The 25,816-nt window shown below is 44.1% G+C and overlaps 1 protein-coding gene across 1 annotated transcript in view; it reads left to right on the top strand.

Moving 5' to 3' along the window:
- Positions 1–3,823: 3,823 nt before the first annotated feature.
- The window catches only part of LOC138292068 (regulator of G-protein signaling 5-like), a 53,945-nt gene continuing 31,952 nt past the window's right edge, over positions 3,824–25,816 (top strand). The window contains exons 1-2 of the mRNA XM_069230424.1: positions 3,824–5,231; positions 12,402–12,682. Of these exons, the coding sequence (XP_069086525.1) occupies positions 12,446–12,682 (237 nt within the window). The 5' untranslated portion in view covers positions 3,824–5,231; positions 12,402–12,445. The remainder of the gene's footprint in view (positions 5,232–12,401; positions 12,683–25,816) is intronic.

Here is a 25,816-nt window from a genome sequence, read left to right on the forward strand (position 1 = left end):
CCTGTCAGAATACATTTTCAAATGGAAGAGCCAGCAGGAGCACTTCCATAGGAAAACTGACAGCCAGACTAACTCAAAATTGAGGTGGTGAATCAAGGGTGTAGCAGACATGGTACTCCTTCAAATTTGTGATGGAGTACCCTGTCCACCAAATCCTAAATCTAGCCCTTAGTCTTGTACTCAGAGACCAAAACCTAGACAATGGCAATAAATGTATCAATTTAAATAGAATGTTTGGTGTGTGTGTGTGTGTGTGTGAGTGTGTGTGCACGTACGTGTATATTTTGTGTGTGCGTGCCTGTGTGTAAGTGTTAGAAATGGGGTCTCTAGTTGGCAGTGGTTTGCACCCTGTCCAAGTAGGGACCCTCACTCTAGTCAGGGTAAGGGGGCCACACAGCTCAGATAACCCCTTCTCACATCCTTGGTAGCTTGGCCCATGCAGTCAGGCTTATCTCAGAGGCAATGTGTAAAGTAGTTGTACCCACACACACAGAAACACAGTGAAAACACTACAAAAGGATTTCATGCTAGTTTAGAAAAATAGCCAATATTTATCTGAGTAAAACAAGACCAAAACTACAGAAATCCAATATACACCAGCAAAGATATCACTTTTAAAAGATTAAATGCAATTGTAGTTCCTTGAAATCAATGAAGCGCTTGACTGAGGCAATGTACCTGAGATGTGTCAAAAACAAAGAGATGCAGGCCATGGGGGGGGTGGGGTGATGCGTCAAAAGAGCCAGAGATGTACTTGTTCCTTACTGTTGCAGGGGAAGAGATGAGTTGGTTCCTTCATGCCACAGGGGAGGTGATGAGTCATTTGTGGCACGAAGCATCATATCCTTACTGCGGTGCGGTGTCAATGAAGTAAATGGCATCCAGGGGCAATGCGCTGGTGATGCATCGGAAGTCAAGGCATGATGCATTGATCTCACAGCGATAAAGCAGGCACTGCATTGGAGTCATGGCAGTGCGTCACAGACTTCAGTGATGTGGTGCTCAAAACTCATGCATCAGTGGTCCTTCTGATGCGCTGCAATGGAAAGCTGGGACCTGCATGGAAAACTGTGGTTGTTGTGTCAAGAAGGGACTTTGCTCCGGTGCTGGCAGCGGGTGATGCGTCAAATTCTTGCAGCAATGCATTGGTTCATAATGACGCAGTGAGTCGATGCCACCAAAAACCTCCTTAAAAGGCCTAGACAGGATTTGGCACCACTTGGCAAGACAGGGCTATCAGCAGAGGAGCCAGGTGCTGGAAGATGATGTCTTTAATGTCCCTGAGTCTTATTAAAAGGAGGCAATCTGAACTCAAGCCATTGGAGAACCTTGGAAAGCAAGACATAGAAAGCAAAGTCCAGCCCGTTTACTCCCAGGACAGAAGCAACAGCAAGCTAGCACAATAAAGCAACATGCAGCATGGCAGTCCCTCAGACAGCATCCAGCTCTTCTTCCTGGCAGAATGTCCTCAACCTACAAGTGTTGTAACTTTGTGGTGTCAGAGGTCCCATACTTATACCCATATCCCTTATTCTCCCAATAAAGGAGCGAGTATCCTTCATCTGCGATAACTTCGATTTCAATGAGGCTCTTCATTTTCATCTTTCCAGGTGGCTTCATGGGTCAGACTTCCAAGGTACAAACGATCTGTAGGATGTCACATCCACAAGGGGTGAAGGCAACCAGCGGGAAAATCACCATCCAATCGTGTCCCAAAATTAAAACCATCTCTCCGACACACAGATCCCTGGCCCTACTGACATGAACCTACAGGTACCCACACACAGTAGGAAAGGCAAAGACCCCAGGTAGGTGACTGGCATGGGAGGCAGTCGGTGATACAGCTAAAGTGTGCAATACCTCTGAGGCACAGATGCCACCAAACACAAGTCGCCCCTTTTACCCTCATTAAGAGTGGCATCTTAATTCAGCAGATCTGTTGATTTTCACACAACCAGGGGGGTGGGGGTGAGGAATTACCAGAATTACCAAGCCACCTAGCAATTCCGTGTTTCCAAAGGGACCCTCGTGGTCGACCTAATGAAAGAACGGATTGTCCTGGACTCTGAGATGACGGCTTTAACCTGCTATGCTGCAGAACAAGCCACTCTCGAGTATGGCTGGGGTACACTTTGGACCCCTTACCCTAGGAGGTAGAACCATAAACGTCACACAAAAAACACGGGGAGCTCGCAGTGGACTGGTAGATTGTCGAGTGTACAGGGAGAAAAGAAATGTAAGGCAGAGTTGAGAAAACGATAAGGAAGAGCAGGGCAGGTTTTCCAAACAATACTAGGAGTTATGTCCCTGCGGGGGAGAGGAAAAGAATGTAGAAGAAGAGGGGGTCCGAAGAGAGGAGGGTCGATGGAAAGGAGAGTGGAGACAAGGCGGAGAAGTGAGGGGACAAAGGAGGGTGGATTCAGAGTGAAAGTGAGTGGAGTGCGGAAAGACTAGAGCGTGAATAGAAAAGGGAAGGAACGAGGGAGGTCAGGAGAATAAAGGGTAAGCGGAGTGGGGGGGCAGGTGGTACACAGGAGAAAGGGATGCATGAGAGGGAAGAAAGGAGGTAGGGTGGCGAGGATGGGCGGGAATGGGCGAAGATGGAAAGTGGAGGGAGAGTGGAAAAAGCAGGGCAGCTGGAGAGTAGAAGAGGACGGAAAGAAATGAAATAGCGGCGCGAGAGGGGACGAACGTCTAAAGTATGTGTGAAGGGGAGAAGGAACGTGAGAAAGGAGTGGAACTGAGTGCTTATGGGCGTATAATGAAAGAGGAAAAAGAGAGGGGGGAAGATTGGACGAAGAGAGAAAGGCGATGGATAGTGAGGTAACATAAGAGGGCAGGGGATGAAATACGAAATCGGGGGGTAAGGGAAATGAGGAGAAAAGAAGTCGTGAGAAAAGACAAGGAAGGAGGGTAAGGGTGGGGAAAAGGGAACCGTGGGAACTCAGAAAGGGCTGAAACCAGAGGAAAGTTGAGAGCGCGAAATGAGAGGCAGAAAGAAGGGGCAATGTGATGCTGAAAGATGGAAGGTAAGACGGGATGAAGGAGAGATGGAAGAGGCGAGTAGGAAAAGAGGAACGTAGCCGCAGAGAGGCAGAAAGAACAGGGAGCAGGAGAACGAAAGGTAGAGTAAGAGAGAAGAAAAGAAGAAAGGAAAGATTGATGAATGGGGAAGGTAAAGAGAAATAAGGAAGAGCAAGAGAGGAGAGAAGGTGGAAGAAGAAAATGGAAAGAGAGCTAGAACGGCACGAGACAGGAGAGAGAAAAGAGAGGGGAAAGACAAAAACGCGATAGATGGAATAAGAGGGTGGATATGAAAGGGAAGGAGGCACTGTAAAGTTAGGTTAAAGATAAGAGGAAAGTTAAGGAGGGGAAGCGAAACAATGAAGGAGACGAAATGATAAAGCAATGAAGGTAAGAAGGCGGGAAGAAGAGATGGAATGATCTAGATTGAGAGTACCCCTGGGCACCCTTATTTTTTGCTCCTGACCCATACAGGACCCATGGCTCTAGGAGCTGCGGCCCTCCTCCCCGCACAAAATTTCGGCCCACATTTTGGAAGGCTTAATCTCTTTGGGACGAATGGGGAGTGGGGCGGGTTCTCCGCCCATCCCCCACAATACCGCTCCCAACTCTTTCTCGTGGATCCAGCATTGACCTGTCACTCTATAGAAGTTGTTGCTATGGAGACGGGAGACAATGGTCCTCAGCCACCCCCTGGAATACCATTGGCTGCAAGGTCTTAGCCGGTTCCAGCGCCCCTCGAACGGGTGTCTCCATGGCGACAGACTACAGATTGGATGCTATATTCACCGAGGGTCCTGGTAGTGGAAGCGAGGGAGGCGGGGAAGAGTGCAGGGTGGTGGGGGAGAATCTGCCAAGGGGCTACTCTTTCCTACCCTTAGTCACGAATGGTGGCCGCATTTAACTGAGTGTCCAGGATTGGCACGAACAGCGCATATGCAGTGAGCAGCCGCGGTGGACAGGCTCGGTGAAGATGAGAGGAAGCCCAAGGGAGCTTTCACCCTCCATCGGTGAGTGGTGCCGCTGAAGGAACTGGAATACTTTATCGGTCACCTCAACTCCACAACTGCCTGTTCAAGATTATTGGTGGGGGGTCCCGAACTCACATCAGTCCCGAACCCCCTACCATTGACTGTAAGACTTCTGAAATTGGGAGAGAATTGGGAAAGGCCACCGATGGAACAAAAGTGTCCGATCCCAAGTGAGATTAACAGAAGAACCCATGTGATGTCATAGAAGGACTAGGGGGCCTATTGGGGCAGTAAGCTGCCCTACTCTCACCTCACACTAACAGAGGGTGGAGGGGGCCCACCACTGTATAATCTATACTACAGCCTCCTGAGACCAACAGAGGGGCATGAGAGTTACTAGTGCAGTAAACTGTGTTACACCCACCTTTGACAAACAGAGCTCACTGGAGTAGAATGAACTACGACTGACTGGAAATCGTTGCAGCTGATAATTCCCCTCCTTCATGTAAAGGGCCTGAGAGTACTCAGCGGGCGAGGGTACTCTATTACCACCTGTGCGGAAAGGGCAAGGGACCTGGAAGTGCCAAGCAGTCAATTAAACTCCATGACAACCTGCATGGGAACTCTGGGAAGCTGGAAGATCTCAGTGGCTCAACAAGACAATACACCCAGATGCATAAGGAGCCTGGAAGCGGCCGTGATCAGTAATGCCAGACTAACACCAATATAAAGCCACCTCCCCAGAATACACTTTTTACCACCTCCATGAGACCAGCAGAAATCCCACTGGCCAGACAAGGCCTACTGCTGCCTGTGTGTGAAGAGCAGGAAGCCTGGGAGAGCCCAGCATTTGTGACTATCCTACTGCAGCGTGCATGAGGAAAGGCAGAGTGGGGAGTATGAAAGACACAACACATCCTGCATTAGGCCAACCTGAGACTAATCTGCCTAGCCCACTCTAGGAGATGGTTGAAGCCTTGTGAAGTTAGCAAGGCACCAGCATTGCTTCTTCTCCATTGCAGGGGACGTAAGCAGCATCCTTGTGTGAGGAAGAAGGGCTGAGCGACTCTCTGTTTCATGCAGAGTCACACCTATGACTCTTCCATAAAGGGGACTGAAGAAACGAAGACTAGAAGTTAAGTGGACATCTATGGCAACTCTAGAATTCTTGTCAAGCATACACTCCTGAGGAATTTCACTGAGAGGAAAGGAAGACGTAGAGCTCAGATGTGAAAGGTGCTTCCAATTATCTTCCCCATTGACCATCTCTGCCCTTACTTCTTCGACCTAGTATGTCTGTTCCACTGTTACTTGGTACTGTCAATCTCTACCATCACCCCCTCGCTCCTTTCCTTGGTTGTGTCTTTCGCTACCTTCAGTCCTTGGTTGTCTTTAACTATTCTCATTCATCGGTCATGTCCATCAGGAAACCCATTCTTTACGTCTATCTCTGACACCATTACTTGATTGTGCATATTACAATCCTCAACCCTTGGTTGTGTCTATCAGAAACCGAATTCACTGGTGCTGCTTTAGCTACCCTCATTCCTTTGCTGTTTTTTGTCAATACCCCCATTCCTTGTTTGTGTCTTTCACTGCTCTCGCACTTCGGATGTTTCTATCTCTGCTTTTGTTTCTTGTTTGTGTCTATCATCTTTCCCATGTCTTGGCTGCGTCTTTTGCTACTGTTACTCCTTGGTGATGTCTATTGCTATCCTAATCTACTAGTGGGTCTACTGCTACCTTGATTCCTTGGATTTGAGATTCACTAGTCCCATTCCTTTGCTGTGTCTTTCCCTGCTCTTACTGAACATATGTATTTATGTTGGTATTTACAGTGAATAAACCTAGCCAAGGTTAATGGAGGTCAGCACATAGCCACGATACGCTCAAAGAAAGGCAGAAGGGTAGAGGAGTTTGTGTGTAGGCTGTTTCCGAGTTCAGGGAAGGGACCTTCAAAGATAATCAGATGTAGAGCTCTTTGAAGAAGTGTGTCTTGAGCTCTTTTATAAAATGAAGGTGGCTTGAGGCTATTATTCAAGATCCTGGTTGCATAAATAGAGGTGGCCTGTTTTTTTCCTGACATTTCTTTGTCACTATTCTTAAGGTGCCACATTTCTGGTGCTATTGGGACTTGCCGAAGATAGCAAGTTTATAAGCTAGATAGGCAGGGGAGTGTTCGTGGTTTTGTAAATGATGAAGCTGGTCTTGAATACGAAGTGGGCAGATGAGGGGACCCAGTGAGTTTCCATCAGAGTCCGGGTGACGTAGAATTTCTTCTCACACTTGATGAGACATGAGACATGAAGGGTACTTTTTAGGGGCCAGTGTTCTGCCTGAGAGGCCATGGAAGAGCTCTGAAATCACTTTCCAGGAGGAACGTTTCCACTATCTTTGAAAGAGAGGACTAGAATTAAGATGGTGTCAATGCGATTTGGTCTTCTTGGTGACTTGTTCCTTAACGGTGAGAAAAGTATTAAGTGTTAGTCTGAATGGCAGTGTTAAGTAGAAGTTGGAGTTGAATCCATGCAGGATTATGTTGATTTGCCACATTTGGAACGGTAATCATTTGTTGCTGTTGGGGAAAAGGAATGTGGTTTTGATGGGTTTGTGTTTCCAGTACATGTTGGACATCCAGGTGTGGATGAGGCACAAACAGTGATTCAGACATTAACGGGGCTATTCAGAGACTGCATTTTGTAGTACGTTATTGGTACTACAATAGTACCACTAAAGTACTACAAAATGCATTTCACAAAGCTAAAAGTGTAAATCTCCACCTCTCCCATCGTTTCCTAGGGAGATCAGCACACATGTAGGTTTACTTCTTAGTAGTAAATATGGAAGGGGCCAGGGGCATTGGTTGGAAAAAGGGACATGCTTACTATTAAATGAGAAGGGTTAGGGTGTAGGAACAAGGGGTCTAGGGAGGGAGTGGGAGTAGGGAGGGGAATGCACCCACCCACAAAAGAGTAGCCCATTGCTATTCACAAACTGAACTTCTAAAGTTACCACAGTCAAGAAAGGACCCAAAACAGTGGTAAATTACTCTAGCCCAAAGCTGTAAGATGCCCAGCACCAAACATGGCCAACCATTGCTATTGCACAATCATCTGATACAAAATAGTCAGACTTAAAATAAAACCCCCTTAAGAAGTCATCTAAAATGTTATTCATCATAAAAATATTCTACCATTGTGTTTTTAGATAAATAAACATTTTTACTTTTGGATATATTTCATCATAGGAAGACTCCACAGTCAGGGTGGAGATTTCCCAATGGTAAAGTACATGGAAGATTTAAAAAGTATGTTAATGTTTATAATGCACAATATATTTTTGTGTTAAATATTAATTTAAATTATCGTTATATATTTATTTCAAATGTAGACGAAAATAAAAAATGCTACAGCACTATTAACTTAACTTTTAAGTATTTTTTTACATTTATTTAAATATATTGATTTGAATGACAATGTTTTTCTGAGGTTTAAATTAAAAAATAAATTAACACTTAAATTAAAAAAAGTATTATGCATTACCTATTCCTAAACATGATTTATACAATTAATAAAAAGTAATTACATTATATTCAACAACAAATTAATATTACATTGATTTACACATTTAAAAGGTTATTAAAAAAAGTTATATAATTAAATAATAAATGTGTTTTCTTTTTAGTTTTTTTTTGTAAAATGAAAGTACATTTAGTTATAAATACTTTAATTTAATTAGACATTATTTCATATGGAGTTTTATTTTAAGCCCCTAGCTCCATTCATTTTTAGTGAGGGGAGGGGAAAGACAGTGTTGGCCATGTGTGGTGCTGGACTTACTACTGTTTATTGTTTGGCAGTAGTGGCATAAACTCGTGAATTTGGCCCCACCCCCTTTTTATTGTGGTGGTGATGATAACGTCTATAACTTTGAGCAACTTTAAATTCTGATTTTTTGAATACCCAAAAGTAGTAAAAATACAAATGTAAAAAGTAAATTACACATTTCAATTACTCACACATGTAAGTTACCTTTGTGAATATCTCTGTGAATGTCAAGGTTAGAGGAAACTTTCATACATAGTGGTGTGATTTTATTGTATTTGTACATTTTCATGCTGCTATAGTGAGTAGGAATCTATATTAAGATGTCCAAGTGGACACACTGGTGTTGTTTGATGAGTAGGAAAAGAGAAAGTGAAAGATATTTCCTGTGATTGATTGGTTGAAGAGTAGTAAGACCAGGTCACAGTTGAGGAAGTCTAGGAAATGGCTTGGGTAAGGGATGTGCTGAGAGAGCTTTTCCAATGAGAGCTTTGATGAAGACCAAGGTAAAATATATTCTTCATAGTAGGTGGCTTTGAGGCAGAAGATTACATTTAGGAAGTCTGTGAGAGAGAGGAGATTGAAGGACATTTATTCTATTACATGATGCTGCATGATGGGGTGGGCTGTAGATGGGAAACAGGCTTGGTGCTTTTGATGTGCTGTTAGATATGGTGTATTTTTCACTAAAGAGGTTTATGTCCTAGATCATGTATATGGAACATGAGGTAAGTGGGCCAGGGAGGGAACTAGTATTGTGCTTTATTACCTTGATGAGAGTTCCGCTTCTGTTGGATGCTTTACTGTTGCTGTTGGTGTAGTCTTGGCTATAGTGATGAGTGTTGTGCAGAGGGAGTTTAGAAGGATAAGTTTAATATGGGATCCGCTTCTTTCCTGCTTGCAAATGGTGCTCTTCTTGTCGGAGAGGCTTTTATGGTACTAGGGTGCTAAAGGTTTTGGACTGTACTGATGCGTTAGTTTTGGAACGCGGGCAAGCTTTGGGATTAGAAAATTGTGATGGGAAGAAAAATATGTTTGTGCTGGAGATTGTTGATGGAGAAGTCCTTGAATTATCTAAAAGTTTGCTATTTTTTATTGGGTTAGCCATGGTCTGTTTGCTGGCTTCAAAGCACGATGATCAGGATCACAAAATGGACTGTCCTATCCATGCGTAAAGGTGGTTTGCACAGAACTATTGGTGGTGTTGAGATGATAAGGTTGGAAATTTGTCCTTTGTAGGGAGCTGGTTCATTGGCATTCTGTACCATGTTAGGCTAGTCAGTGAGAGTGAGAAGGCTATCTTGCTTTCTTGGAGCTTAAATTTTTGTGGAGGGTGAAGTTGCTGAGAAGGTTATTAAGGGTGTGTTAGATAGATTAAGTGGAGAGGAGGTCTAAGACTTAATCTATTACTTCTTTGCTTTGTACCGGGGGCTTGTAGATGAGGCAGAACATAGTAAACACATTTGCAGACAGCAGGAAGATGCATGTGATGAGCTCCATCAAATTGATCATAGGTTGATCACCCAGGGTAAAAGGTAAGGCCACCTTGAAAAATACAGCAAGTCTTCCACCGTTTTTGAGCACATGGTCTGCACAATGAATGTTCTAGCTTGTGAAAACAAGGATTTATAGGATGTGGTGAAGAACCATATTTCTGTGACGGAGAGTGCATCAAGGGAACAGGGTGTGAAGAGGTCATCGATGTATGGCACATAGAGAGCACACACTAATAGCATTGTTTGGAGTATGCACATGGTCATTTGTGGGTTCCTGGTGGTTAGTGGAACCTATGTGAGGTTACATCTGTGTGTAGTATTGGTGTGGTGTGAGGGTTTTTTTCTGTTCTTGTTCTGCGTGTGGTTGTGGGGATAGACATTCCGGGAGAATGGGTGATACACATGATGAATTATTACCTTGCAGGTATTCGTTGCTTTTCCAGTAAGGCATTCAGGCCGTAGGGGTTTTCTGTCTAGAACAGGTCCAAACAAGTAACACCCTTGTCTTTGTCTTTATTAGCTGAGGGCGTTAAGGTGAAAGTACGCTCTCTGGCAAGTTTTTTTGTTGTAGCCCTTTAATGGGCTCCGATTGGAAGGCAGTCAGTCTGATGGTGTAGGGTTATTAGGAATTGTTGTAGCATGCCTCAGGGAGGGTTCTAGGTCCTTCCATAGCTCATCACAGTTCTTTGGTGAGCCCTGAGTGGCTAAAAATAGGTCATGCTGTGAGGTGATGCTGAAAGTCGTGGTTCATTGGTTGTGTCTATCACTAGCCCCTTCCTTTGGTTCTGTCTTTAACTTCCTTGGTTGTGTCTGTTGCTATCATCATTACATATCTGTGTCTATCAGTAGATCATTTGATTGGTTGTATCTTTCACTCTTCCAATTCCTTGCCTGTTTTCATCTCTACTGTTGTTACTTGGCAATAGCCATCTCTACCCTTTCTCCTTACCCTTGTTCCTTGGTCTTTTCTATCTTTACTCGTGCTCCCTAGTAAGCATCATCTTTACACTCCATAGTTTTCTTTATCACTAACCTTGTTATTGATTCTCTTTGTCTCTGCACTTTTCATTGTAATATTCATAATTCGATGTATTCTGTGGCCTTTGTTTATGTCCATCTGTACCTTTGTTCCTCTGTTATCTTGTTCTATGACCTATTTAGCTTCACACTTCTTCCTTGGTATTTTTTCTCTACACCCATTACTCGGTCGTGTCTATCTCTACGTCATTTCCCTTGTGCTGTCCATCTCTTGCTTCCTCACTTAGTCCTATCCTCTCGACCCTCCTGCCTTATTATGTTTATTTTTGCACTTGTTCAATGGTTCTGTTAATCATTGCCCTTGTTCTTAAACATCTTCATCTGTGCAGTAGAACGAGCGCTGAGATTAGCACAACCAAAGAATCTGGGTTAAGACGGACAGGACCAAGGAATGAGGATAGAAAGTACAAGACTCTATATTTTCATTCATATGTTCATTTCTACCATACTACCTTTATCAAGCCCAGTACTATCTTAATTTCTTGTACGCATCCATCTTTAACCTTATTCCCTGGACTCTTCTCTTATGTAAAACTCCTCATTTGGTCTTGTCCACACCTACTCTGACTGCTTTGTCAAGTCCATCATTTTCCTCATTCTGCAGCCATATCCAGCTTTTCATTCATTCCTTAATATTTTAATTTTTCCTTTTGATCTATCCACCTCTAACCTTGCTCTCTGGTTGAGTTCACTTCTACCACTGTTCCTTGGTTATGTTCTTCTCTACCTCATTTCATTGTCCTCTGTATCTGTACCATAAAAAGTGTGTCTTGGTTTTAGCACTCTTCACCTCTTCCCTTGCTGCAATTCATCTTACTTTTACCTTTAACTTTACTCCATACTCCTGTGAGCTCTACCCTTGTTCCTTAGTCCTATACATAAATTTTTCTAGATTATGCCCATCCCTTCCATTAGTCCTTAGTTTTGCTCACAATTACCCTTATTCCTAGGTTCTATCCTCACTATATGGTACATCCATAGAATCCTTTCTTCCATCGTCCTATAGAATGGTCCAGCATTCTTTTATTCCAGTCCTCTCTTTCCTTATTTATTTGCCCTGTCCATCTCTGCTCTCTTTTGCTGCCTATCTAAATATCTATTCTCATTGTTTGTTCCTTTAAAACTCTGTCTTGTCTCTGGTGAATCTACTGTCACCCTTTCCACCTCTATCATGATTCTGTGATGGTTTGTATCTCTAGCCTCATTTTGTGGCGATTATTTGGCCTTCTTCATCTTTTACCTCATTTCTTCATGTTTTTCCTAGCCATGCTCCATCATGATCCTCCAGTTCCTTACCACCATCACACTGCCCTGCCCATGTCCTTTCTCAATCCTTGGTACAGTTCTTCTCCATGCTCCTATGTTGGTCTTGTTAATCTCTCCCCACCGTCCTTGGTATAATTAATGTCAGTGTTTATACATTGGTCCTGTCCATGTTCCCCTCTTATTTTCATCCTGCCCATCTCTACCCTCATTCCTTTTGTTAACTGAACCCCTACCCTTATTAATTAGGCTGCCTACTGCTAGCCTCTTTTCTTGGTGATGTTGACCACAAAACTTGTTACTTGTCCCTCTGTCCTTGGTCCTCTTCATCTCTGCCCTCCTTCTTTGTTGCTGTTCATCTCAATACTTTTTCTTTGGTCTTGTTTAATCTACCCTTGCTCCTTAGGCCTCTTCATCTCTCCACCCTCATTTGGGCATGCTCTTCATCTCAAGCCTAGTTAATTGGTCCTGTGCAGTCTACCCTTGCTTTTTAGTTTTGTCGATCCATCTCTGATCTCATTACTAGGTGCTCTTCATCTCTACACTTCCTCCTTGCACCTGTTCGTGTTTACCCTCATTGCTTAATGTCTTTCACCTTGTGCTTTTGTTCTTTCTTTTTCATCATTTCTATTTTCTTTCTTTGGTCCTTTTCCTTGATACGTCTTCTCTGTTGAACTTCAATAGAGAATATTCTTCTCTTCAAAGATATAACAATGTTCTACTTTCCACTAGTTGGTGGTTAATTTTCTGAGCTTTACTGTGGTGCCTATCTTTTGCAACTAAAGGTCGGATTGGCATTCTTGCCATTGCCCCTACCAAGTTCTCCAAGATGCCCTCTGGATTGTGTGACTGCTTTTTGCTTCGAAAGAATACAACCCCACGGCGCAACATGGCAAAAGAGAAAGATTCCAAGAACAGGTCACGTGAGAGCTTGATGCCACAGGAATTAGTCTACCAGGACATCTCAGTCAGCTCCCTCGCTGAACAACCTCTTCTGGATCCAGTGACTGAGGCCAAGAGTGATCCCTTTGCCCCTTCTTTTTCCCCCTTCAATAGCCCGAGAATGGTAAGATCCTAGTGTTTATTTTTATAAGTTCTCCTATAAAGGAAAGCTCAACTGCTTCGGTGTAGGAGAATCTAGACCTGGGTATCCTGAACATAAGATACATTGAGCCTCATTTAGAGTTTGGGGGAGCAAGGGCCCCATAATAAAGTGTCAGGGCTCCCATCCCACCAAAGTCACGGCTTGCCTGTTTAATTGAGAGGTGAGCAAAGAGTAGGGTTTCCACAGGATGGAGCATCAGCTGGTTTCCTGGTGGAATCACTTGACCTGGCGGACCATACACCATTAGTTAGCCTAGTCATAAATATGTTCTCCCCAATTTCACTGTAGTCAATTCCCTGTAGTCAATTTCCCTGTCCAGGATTGCCTTTAAGGCATGGCGGTCCTGGGTAGGGATATCACACAATGATCTGACACACAAGGAAAAGCTTCCTGTGCATCATGGCCATAGGTTTTTGTTTGCCAAAAATAAACTCTCTATTCAGGAGTTTATATTTGAAAAGTAAAAAAGAATTGCAGAGAAGGGCCAAAATAACACTCACACTCGTGGTTGCTCCGAAGATAGCAAGATTCCCCTCAAACTAGTGGAGATCTTACATTATGGTAGCCAGTTGACCACCAGAGATTACCCGTCTGCCTCTGTGGACGTGGCAGGTTGGCAGGACACATACCAGGGTCATAACAGCACTTTTTGTATGCACAACAGCTGGTTGTCAGAGCTGTGTGGGTAGAGAAGAGCTATCCAGAAAGGGTTTTCTATGTGAAGTAGTGTATTTGTGGAAAGATTCGAGTGAAAAGGAGAGTGCAGTTAGAGTGTTTGCAAAGAGGGACTGGGGTGTTAAAATAAGTCAATCAATGTGTATTTAAGTGTGTGTGTGTGTGTGTGTGTGTAGGGGTGTGTGTGTGCACGCATCTGTGGGAAGTTTGTGAATGTGAGAAAGATACATGCAAAGAAGATTTTGGGCCTGGTTCTTTGCATCTTTAGGAGAATGTGTGCTAAGGAGGTTGTTCACAAAAGATGTGTACAGGGGAATGTGTATATAAAGGAAGGTGTGTCCATATAAAAGTGCGTGCACGAACAAGAGTGGGTCCAGATAGTCTGTGTGCAATAGAAAAGATGGGTAAGAGTGTGCTAAGCAAAGTATAATATTAGGAAATATCTATGGTGTAACCCCAAACATTCAGGTCTACAAATTCAGGTTACATTTATTTCAGGCCCTGTTTGCTCCGTGGTCGGAATTCCACACTTGGTGTTAATGTCCACTGTCAGTAATTACCATGTGCACTAAATAACTCACCATTCATTACATTTTGTCAGTCCAAATCTTCTAAAATTTAACAGGGGAAAACAATACAGTATTTACAGAAACATACAGTTTTTGGTGCAGGAAGCACCAAAATCTGCAAGTTATTCCCCCAAAACTCAGAATAGGTGCTTTTTATTCCCCCCCAAAAATTCTGAACATCTGGGTATTTTATCAGGTGTGATAAGTAGCAGCTTCCATCCGACAAACTCAGTATCAGGCACTAACACTTTCGATTACCACCATTTTATGTTTTTGGCTTGACTAATTTATGATGCCATTATGTCGAACAGGGAAGTATATAAATATAAATATTAGATATTACTGGGTAATATATGTAGTACCTTGTGAAGGTCGCCACTGGGTAGGTATAGTTAGGATCGTGTTTCCATCGGAAATGCATTTTTTGTGTTGCCAATAACACTGGCGCCATTTGACGAATCTCCACAAAACGTTCCAAAAAAGTGCTCCTTTTTGCATAGTTTGTGCTTGAAAAGTTTGGGGTGATCCATCAAGAGGGTGCTGAGAAAAAAGGGTGGTTCCAAAACATGTTTTCCTCATTCATTTTCCCATAGGAACTTTAGACACAGCTACACCCTAAACCACTAAATGGATTTAGACCAACTAAGAAAAAAGCTAGATCTAGGTTCCAAAAGAGTGCTTTTTGTCTTTTGATTTAAATCCATTCAGTCGTTTTGGAGCAGTTATTGTTAAAACAGCTTTGCATATCTAGGGACACAGAGGCTCAGAGGTTCCCGAAAGATTTCAAGCTGAGATCTGTCTGGCTGCTACCACCCAACCAGGAAGTAATGGTGGCCATTTTTGGCCTCATGGATACCATCCCCCTAAGGGCCCAGCTCTGTAATAAAGGAGGAAGAGAGCATGCTTCCCCTCCCCATGAAGATTTTGGCCCAGGGGACCCCATCTCTCATGGCCAGCCATATTTGCAAAAGGGAGAGGAGCCGTACAGCACCACCTCACTGAGCCATTAATGGCACTGAGGACCCCATCCCCCAGGGCCCGTTCATATGCTATGGCCTGGGATGCCTACCCCAGGACTTATCAGTTTCCCTGCCTGCACTGGCGCAGGCAGGGATACCTGTATTTGCTTTCATATGGCGGGAGCAATTTTAAACCCCCCCCAAGCCAGAGCAAATACTAAGTCCGCTCACAGCTGGCAGTCGCAGGGAACAGCATTTTTAGCCACTTGCTGCTGGCGGGAACAATGCTGGATCCTGCTGAATGCAGTGAGCCCGCTGGGGCTGTGGGGGCCTTGGGGCTACCCATGGCCCCCAACGAAAGTGTGGTGGGTGCCCTGGTTGGGCATCCTCCCTTTGTTGGCCGGACCTCAGGGGATGGAGTACCCAGGCACAAATTGGCCCAGGGAAGGGGGTCACGTGTCCCCCACCCCTTTTCCATATAAAGCAGGGTCATAGGTCCCCAGTACCTAAAAGGACCAGGAAGGGGGTCTGCATGCCCGCTCCTCCTAAAATATGTTCGTAGGCCCTGGGAAATGTGGTCCCTGGGGCCAAAAGCAGCTGGGGGAGGTGGCCTCATTTCCACCTTCCCTGAAACAGTGTGGTGGGCCCCAGGGGATGGGGTTCCCAGGGCCAAAAGTGGCCCAGGGAGGGTGCCTTCCCCATTCAAATATGCAGCTGGGTCCCAGGGGGATGGGGTGTCCGGGGCGAAAATGTGCCCAGGGAGGACGGCCGCATGCTCCCATTCCTTTAAATATGTTCCCAGACCCTGAGGAATGAGGTCCCTTAGGGCAACAGGGTCCTGGGGAGGGGGGCCTGTACCCCACTAAAGAATACACTGGACCCCAGAGAATGGGATTCCCGGGGCCAAAAGAAACCCAGGGAGGGGACCACATGCCCCCTTCCCCCCCAAAAAAATGCATTTAGTCCTGGGGAATGGGGTCCCCAGGCTGAAAGTGGCCCAGGCAAGGGGGGGCGCATGTCTCCCTCCCCTTAATTTTAATTAGTGGCCCTGTGGTCCCCAGGACATAATAGGTTTGGTAATGAGGGCTACACGGCCACCCACTTCTTTAGAAAAAATGGGCCGGGGGTCCCCAGGGCCAGGCCCTGTGGTGAACCCACGTCACTCATGGCTGAAGGACGAACATATGCAGTGTTAGAAATGGGGGTATGCACCTAAGCCAGGCAGAACCCACACACTAGTCAGGGCAAGGGATTTACATGTCCAAGATAACCCCTGCTCCCCATCTTGGTAGCTTGGCACCAGTAGTCAGGCCTATCCCAGAGGCAATGTCTAAAGCGTTTGCGCAACACGCACAACACACGTGACACACTATCCCCACCACAAAGGAAACACAACACCAAATAATATAAAAATAAATTGTATTGTACACAACGTAATTAGACCAAACACTTGTCAGTAATACCCTGCTACTCAAGCAGTTGTCAGAACGTTACACAATAGTTACTCTGCAGAGACCAGCAGTAGTCACACATAACACACAGGGTACTCATTATTCTGCAACATAAGCAGTAGTCAGGAATCACATTATCAGCTGGAACCATGGGGGAGGCCTTGAGGCTACCCTGTGCTTCCAGATAGCCAGTAAAGGGCAACAAAAAAATTGGGAAAAAATAGCCTAATGGTGAAGGTCACAGACCCCCACACTGACAGTTGATGGTTCTACTTCAGGTGTGTCCGTGATCATTTCCCCCACTTTAATTTCTTTTAAACTTCAAAACTTTAAGGCTCATACTGAAAGGAGATGCCACTCTTTTTAAATGAGAAATACATTCAATGTGTCCATATATATCTCATTCTATCATCCTTCAAAGCCTAAAAGCCTCTTTATCTCTCCCTCTCTTCCTCTTCCTCTCACTCTTTCTCTCTCTCTCTTTCAGTCTCTTTCGCCCACTCACACACTGACTCAGCCCCTTACGTACCCACTCACAGACCCACTCAGGCCCTCGCGCACCACTCACAGACCCACTCAGACTCTCACACACCCAATCACAGACCAACTGACACCCTCATGCACCCACTCACAGACCTGCGCAGACAGTGATGCACCCACTAAGACACTTATGTACTTACTCTCAAACCCAGACAGAGACTCTGACAGCCACTCCCACCCCCAAATACACCCTCTCACACTCAGAGGAACAGGCTGCGGTCAACTTCCACCATGCATGGCCAAAGGGGCGTGTACACAGTAGGGTTATGTGGTAAGGAGGGGTTGGCCACAGGGACTGGCTGCAGGCCAGGCCTTGCGTGCAACCCCTGCCGTGCACGGGCAAAGGCTGAGTCCAGAAAAACATTAAAAAAAGAGGCAGGGTATGTATACCCTAACCCCCTAGCCTTGGTCCAGGCGTCCCCCTGTGACTCCGCCAAGGCTAAAAAGCATTTTTTATAAATTCTCAGAGAACTCCTCTACCAAAATGTTTTTAAGAAAAGCGTGCGAGCCCCCGTGCTTATTGCTTAATTAGCCCCTGGGTAGGCCAGGTTCCAGGGGCACTGCATTTATTTTTTAGAGATGGAGGGGGGGCACACAGGACCCCTTTCTTAGGGCTTATTGAAGCCCTGGGGACCACCACCTTCCCAGGACAACATTTTATGTGTGCAGGGATGCCTGGACCCTCCCTGTCACCGGGGACCACCACCTCCAGCCGCTAGAACAAATGATGCGGTGGCCTTGTGGCAAGCCCTGGGCCCTGGAGACCTCAGCTTCCCCGGGGCCACAATAACAAAGAAAAAGCCAGGTGCCACGAGGACCCCCGTGCCCTGGGGACAATTTTCTCCCTGGGGCTGCAAATAAAATAAGATGCGATGGGCACGCGGACCACGCTGGGCCCCGGGGACCACCACCTCCCGGGGCCAATAACTTTATTTTCTATAGGAGGGGGCCCCACAGCACCCCTCCTGAGCCATATATGGCCCCCGGACCAACTCCTCCCCAGGGCCGGCCTGTGAAGATCAAAGGAGTGGGGCCTCGCAGCACCTCTCCCGGAGCCATATATGGCCCTTGGGACCACCATCCCCCAGGGCTGGTTACTGCTACCCCCCGAGGTGCCCATCCTAAGGGGGTAGCTGTTTGCTTTTGCTTGGCAGGAACTATGACAGCTCCCGCCAAACAAAAGCAACCACTCCACTTCCAGCAAGCAGGAGCTTTAAAAATGCTCCAGCTTGCTGGAAGCAGACATTTAATCTCTTTCCCTGCCCACAGACACGCTGGCAGGGGAAGAGATTAAATTATTGCTCCTGCATGCAAGGAGCTGCTATTTGCGACAGCTCCCTTCGTGCAGAAGCAATGTCAGCTCCTCCAGGAGGCGGTGAGCCGGCTGGAATCACAGGCTTTGAGGCTCTGCCCACGGCCCCTCACATCAACAAGAAAGACAGAAGCTTCGATAAAGTACAAATCATCAGAGTGTGTTTTCTATGCAGTTCCACCTTGTAAAGTTATCTGATGAAGACACTCGAGGAACAATCGCAATGGCAAAGTTACAGACACACAACTTCATTGGAGACGTTACCACGGCTTCCTTTACCCAGCTGTAGTGTAGGAGATGCACTATACATTTACCCAGTGAGGTAGCACTTACTAATTAGCCAGTATTTAGGAGCTCTTTAATAAACCAATTCATTTACTCCAACTTTTTGGAGATTTCTTTTACAGTTCCTTTAGTTTAGCTTTGATGATTTTGTTCCTCATCCTCTTTGCCTTCATGGCTTGATAAAGGTCAAAATCTGTCATCTTGGCTTTCTTCTCCCTGGCATCGATCTTCTTAGCCCATCTTGAGTAAGCCCATTTTTCATTTACATTTTATTTTTCCCAAACGCAAGCGCTGTGGGGGAACTTGAGCACAAAGTCAGTAAGCTGCATGCACTTGAAGGAAATAGCTTGCCTTTTGACGCCACTGCAAGGACCATCCGCCAGGGCCCTGTTTTGGTCAATTATGTAAACAATTGCAACCAGCTTCCCTGTAAGTGGGCCAAAGGAGATGTAGGTAAAGAGGCCAATCTGTATATAATGCTTGAAAACCAAGTTAGGACTTTTCTATTTCTTTCAGTGGTCAGCCTCTCCCTGGGAACACTTACTCATATTGCCACCAATAACTTAAAAGCTACACCAGCAGAAAACCTGCCGAAAACGTATAAGATGTCAAAAATTGATACATCTTGAAAAAACAAACACTACAAGAATAATTATTTTGGAACCTTAACAAGTACAAATGTATATTTTATACAATAGCGAGCAAACAGCCAAATGTGCAAGGATAATAAAATATTTTGTTTTTTACTTTTTAAAGTGACCTCAAGTGACCTCAGTTTTTTACATTTTAAGGGGAAATAACGTGGTCTGCTCTGATCACCTAAACAATGCATGAAAATAATGAAGGAAATCTGACAAGCCCGTTGCCATAAATGTAATCGACTACTTCTAATACCACCACTACTATGGATCCAGTTAAAGAGTGTATTAACTTACCTATGAAACCAAGCGGGTACCGTGGGAAAGCTGCAGGCAATAATGCTGTTAGGGCCAGATGTAGCAAGGGTTTTACGCATCGCAAACAGCGAAAATGCCCTATTCCCATTTTGCGAGTCAGTATCTTGGTTAACGACTCGCAAAATGGGACTGCGAGTCGTAAATAGGAAGGGGTGTTCCCCTTCCTATTTGCAAGTAGCAGCGCGATGCAGGATTGCTTTGTGATCACGAACGCAGTTACAAAGCAATCGCTATTATCACCAGTGTCACACTAGTGGTAACCCATGTGCAAAAGGGAAGGGGTCCCCATGGGACCCCTTCCCCTTTGTAAATGACCTTGAAAACATATTTTCAGAGCAGACAGTGGTCCGATGGACCACTGCCTGCTCTGAAAAAATTAAACTGACACGTTTAATTTTTTCATTTTATAATCCATCTCGTTTTCCTTTAAGGAAAACGGGCTGCATTACAACAACAACAAAAAAACTGCTTTATTTAAAAGCAGTCACAGGCATGGTGGTCTGCTGTCTCCAGCAGGCCACCATCCCTGTGAGTGCTGCGAGTCACAAGGGGGTCGCAAATTGCGACCCACCTCATTAATATTAATGAGGTGGGCCTTTGTGACCCCCTTGCGACTCACAGATGGTGTCAGGGACACCATCCTGCATCCTGCATTCGAGTCGCAAATTGCGAGTCGCTCAGACTCGCAATTTGCGAGTCGCAATGCAGGATTTTCCTACATCTGGCCCTTAGTAACTTGCAGCAGCGACCTTGTGTTAGGACTCTCAAGCACTGCACAACGTATAACAGTTCTAGCATAGTTTACATCAAAACCATAAAGCAGCAATACACGCCTCACTAAAAAGTGGTCAAGGAGCAGCACCATTTCCCACCTAAAAATAACCTAGTGTTCTTGACTTTTGTTCTTGCAACATTTAAATTGCATCTGTGGGTCCAGAGTCAACAATCAGTCCTTTAAAAGTTTTCTTTCTGTTGGGGGTTGTTAAATAAGCTGTAGACCCGACCCCTGGCCAGCAAACTCCGAGGATATTGCAGCATTGCACGTTTCACCCACCTTGGACACTTCAATAAAGCATTTTAATATTTGCATCATTTAAATGCAAAACTCATCAGAGACATGGGTTGTATGCCAAAGGGCAGAAGTTAAGCTACTCGAATACAGAAGCCAAGCTGTTGACTTTAAAGCAAGGTATCATAATGATTAAGGACGGAGGCAAAGGAGTCTGATGCCAACTTGCTGTAACAGTATTAAATCATTACACATTGAAAAGACATTTCAACCTAATTCACAACATTTGTTTATTTTAATGTCCACACTAATCACAGCCAGCCAGCTGTGAAATTAGTTTTTTTTTTTTTTTTTTGGCGGCACGTGCACATCCACGGAGGCCAGTACCCAGGATACATGAGGCAGAACTGAGATGTGGTTGTTTCTGCCATTCAGCTAAGCTACACAGCTCGGCTTTCCCGCAAAGCATATGATTACAATGCAAAAATTTCCATGGCCCCACCTTCCGTCCTAGCCATGACCCTGGCCTCTTATGGCCAGTACAAAGTATTCCAGTTGGGTAGGATTTCTAAACAAAGTGCTGTCCTCTTTATGGATAAATGCGCAGGACAGGATTCATCCTGGCTCAATGCTCATTTCACAGAAACTAAACCTCAACACAAGGCATTTACAGATATAAACAAAGCAGGTGCCCAAGTTGAACCTCCACTTCTGTAAAGTGCTAATCATCCAAATTTCTTGTGCATGGTGAAGGAAAACAAGTGGTTTTTTTCTGCATCTTGACCTTGAAAATATATCTTTAAACCTTGAAGGAGGTGTTTGCATCCTTGCTTTTTCAAGCAAAATATCTCATGTATTGAAACTGCTGCTGAGACTAGATATCTTGCTATCCTTTTAAAAATACAAGTATATGAAATGGTCTAGAAGCCCCACCCTTTTGGCACTACCCCATATACATTAGTGATATGCAGCGTGTCCCCCCCATTTTGCAAGGAAGAAAGGCCATGTGTAGTATGGGGTGGGGTGATTATAGGGGGTTGGCTGCAGGGTCTGACCACAGGCTAGGCCCTGCGGCCAACCCCTGCCACACACGACCAAAGGCCATGCGTGGCACAGTGCTGGGTGGTTACAAGGAGTTGGGCATAAGGCCTGGCCCTGCGGCCAACCCCTGCCACACATGGCCGAAGGCTGTGCATGGCACAGGGTTAGGTGATTATAGGGGCCCTGCCATAGCCAACCTCATATGCACACAGCCAAAGGCTGTGCTTGGCGCAGGGTTGGGCAGTTATAGGTGTATAGTCCACCCCACCCCTGCATGCAGTCTTTGGCCATGCGATGGGATGGTTGGATTAACTTAAAGTTATTAAAATTAATTATGTTAAAAAAATGCACTGATAAAACAAAGGTTACAGGGACGTTACGGTTAGGCTCACATTTTTAACGTACAAAACCATAGAAATTCAGCTGATAGAGTTGCTTCAAGTTACTATAGCTAGTGACCTAAGGTAACTATAACTCCCTTCCTCGCCATGTAGTGCTAATTACCCAACATATTTCAAAACACTCATGACATCCTGGAAAACATCATTGATAAAAATCAATGTAATAATTGCAGTAAAATATTGATTTGAAAACTGTGCATGGTGGTGGTGCAAGTTGTAGTTACTCTAGGGCACGGGTTATAGTTAGTGAAATAACTCTAACAGTTGAATTTCTGTGGTTTTGTACATTTGAAATATGAACCTAACTACAACGCCCCTGTAACCATTTGTTTAAGTGAAACAAATTTTTTTTATATGTATATATATATATATATATATATATATATATATTTTTTTTTTTTTTTTGTGGATATAGCCTTCCCATTGCACTACATGTACCACTCTTAGATTGCACTAAGTCTTTTGCACCTGACACTCTGAACTATGCACTGGACCAAGCATTCCTATATACCATTGAGGAACATACAGGATACCTATGCAAGGCAGTACGAACACATGCTCTACCTGATCTTATGAGTGTGTATTGCTCCCCTTCTAGAGTACTTTACTAGATGAATGGATGGAATTCAGTAGGGTTATCCTCTGATACCTTGTAATACCTTGTAATATAGGCTATAGGGAGAATTGGAACAAAATACATAGATTAAAGCTCTTAGAAAAATAATTGTCACAGTGGGAGATCAAACAAAGGACGTAATGGTGACATGTGAGGGTATGGAATTTGGTACAGGATTCGTTGCGTTCTTGACCATCTTATCGGAACATCTTTTTTTTGAACCAACTCATATGGTATTAGATGAAATTACCTGTGCAAAAGACAATTTTAATAAAACTTGTTAAGATAGCAGTCTTTTAATTTCCATGCACATGGCACTTTAAAGTCGTATTATGCATATCACACTCTAACTATGCACTTTGTCAGTCACTTTGAATTATGTAATGTACTAAGTGCAGTTATTTAACAACAAGGGATACATAGGATGTCTTACATAAGATAGATCTTATGAGTGTGTGTCGCTCCTTGCCCTGAGTACCTTACCAGATAAATGTATAGGAGTTGTATGCTTACTCTGGTATTTAGAGCAATACGGGAAACTTGGACCATGGGATGGAATATGAAATTTTGAGGAAATAACTGTTGAAATGGGAGTTCAAAGGAAATGTACAATGGCGAACTGTGAATGTGCAATAGTTACGCGTTATGAAAGGATGAAATACTGTGTGTTCAGATGATCTGTTTAAAGTGAAGAATTATTTTACATTCTTTGTCTGAAAGGCTTTGTAGAACTTGTACTTTACGTAACTTTGATATAGTGATGACTAAGAGGTGAATCTGTTTTTGTCCCAAAGTGAAAGAATCACTCTCAGGAGTTCGAGGCAAGAAAAAATAGTGGATGTCTTGGGAATGTCTTTTATAAAAACATGTCAGCACTCCAGATGTTTTTATTGGTGATGGGGGAGGGCTTTGTCCCTTTAAATACACTCTGCATATATTGACTTTATGGCCAGTCGAAGTCTCTGGCCGAAAAGCATCCTCAGACTCACACTTTTGGCACCTGGAATAACAGAAAGATAAAATACACATTTGCACTGACTAACCTGACTGTGCTTTGATCGATCCTTTGAGCCGTTCAAACACACTGGAAGTCTGTTGAGCAGAAGTGGAGCACACACACAGACACACACACACACACATATATATATATATATATATATATATATATATATATATATATATATATATATATATAGAGAGAGAGAGAGAGAGAGAGAGAGATAGATAGATAGATAGATAGATAGATAGATAGATAGATAGATAGATAGATAGTATAACTCTAATAAATATATATACATATATATATATATATATATATATATATATATATATATATATATATATATATATATATATATAAAAAACATTAAACTTAGGTGTTCAAATGATATTAAAATCTAAAATACCAGTGAAATTCACAAGGTATAGTTTACTGAGCTAACTATAACTTTCACGCCCCCCATGCATTCCTATTACCTCATGTATTACTTAATTAATTACATCTTAAATGACATTATAGTCATTTGCACCATGGAAGTAGTTTAAGGCTTGGAGGAAAGTGCAATTGTGCATGCTAATAATTATATGGTGCATCCGTTTACAAACCACAAACATTTGGGGCCATATTTATACTTTTCGACGCACAACTGCGCCAACGCAGTTGTGCGTCAAAAAATCTAACGCCGGCTAACGCCATTCTGAAGCGCCATGCGGGCGCCGTATTTATTCAATGACGTTAGCCGGCGTTAGCCGGCGGAGCTGCCTGGTGTGAGTAAAAAAAAATGACGTACACCAGGCAGCGCCGGCGTAGGGGAATATGGAGCTTGGGCGGCAAAAAATGGGGCAAGTCAGGCTGAGGCAACATTTTCGCCTCAACCCGATTTGCGCCATTTCTTTTGACTCCCAACCCCCATTGAAATGATTCCTGTCTTAGCAAAGACAGGAGTCATGCCCCCTTGCCCAGTGGCCATACCCAGGGGACTTCTGTCCCCTGGGCATGGTCATTGGGCATAGTGGCATGTTGGGGGGCACAAATCAGGCCCCCCTATGCCACAAAAAAAAAAAAAAAAAATTACTTACCTGAACTTACCTTATGTTCCCTGGGATGGGTCCCTCCATCCTTAGGCGTCCTCCTGGGGTGGGCAAGGGTGACAGGGGGGGTCCCTGGGGGCATGGGAGGGCACCTCTGGGCTCCTTCCGAGCCCACAGGTCCCTTAACGCCTGCCCTGACCAGGCGCTAAAAAACGACGCAAAAGCGGCTGGACGTCATTTTTTTTGACCCGCCCACTCCCGGGCGTCATTTTTGCCCGGGAGTGTAAATACGGCGCACATGCCTCGGAGTCAGTTTTTTAGACGGGAACGCCTACCTTGCATATCATTAACGCAAAGTAGGTGTCCACGCTAAAAAATGACGCAAACTCCATGGACTTTGGCGCTAGACGCGTCTAACGCCAGAGTATAAATATGGAGTTAGTTTTGCGTCTAATTTGTGTAAAAAAAAACGACACTAATCCGGCGCAAACGGAGTATAAATATGGCCCTTGAGGTGCAAGTATTACTCCATGGTATGTTTTAAAGTAGGTTGTGGTTTAAAGCCACAGCCTATTGCACAAAATCTGTGGGAAAGGCTAAAACGTCTGTTGACATTAGATTATCCCCTAGTCGATATCGGATCATTAGCCCATGTTAAATATTTGTAACATAGTACTGTAGACAAATTACAAGGACTTTTATATGGTGTAGATGTTTATTTCCAGAAGTCGCCTGATGATTTTAAGGCATTGTAGATTGCTGCATAATGCAGAATGCAGGGTTCCCACTTAGAGGTGGTTTATCTCACAATGGGTTTGTAAGCATTGCAATAACATTTGATTTCATTGTAATCAATTTAGGAAATAATGGATCTGTCAGAAGATATTTTTAGTAGCAAATGCGTACATGCCAACCTCTTGACTTAAAATTGTGGGTCATGTGAAGTCTTTAAGAGGATATGTTATGTGTCCTTTATCACATGATTGGTGATAGAAAATTGGCCATGGGTGTTGCATGTTGAATTACTTCAAGACCAGGATGCTGTCACAATGATAGAATTATGTTAACAGTTTTAACAGTTATGTCATCAATGACGTCATTTGAGATTTCATCAGTGATGACATTTAACATATCATGAGTGACGCAATATGTGAGTTAAGCATTGCACAGCTGGGGCGCATGTTATAGTTAGCTCAGTAAACTATAACTTGTGAATTACAACAGTTTGCCGGGTTTTAAATTAAGTTTTT

Source organism: Pleurodeles waltl, chromosome 4_2 (assembly GCF_031143425.1).
Source record: "Pleurodeles waltl isolate 20211129_DDA chromosome 4_2, aPleWal1.hap1.20221129, whole genome shotgun sequence".
In the NCBI taxonomy this organism is placed as follows: domain Eukaryota; kingdom Metazoa; phylum Chordata; class Amphibia; order Caudata; family Salamandridae; genus Pleurodeles; species Pleurodeles waltl.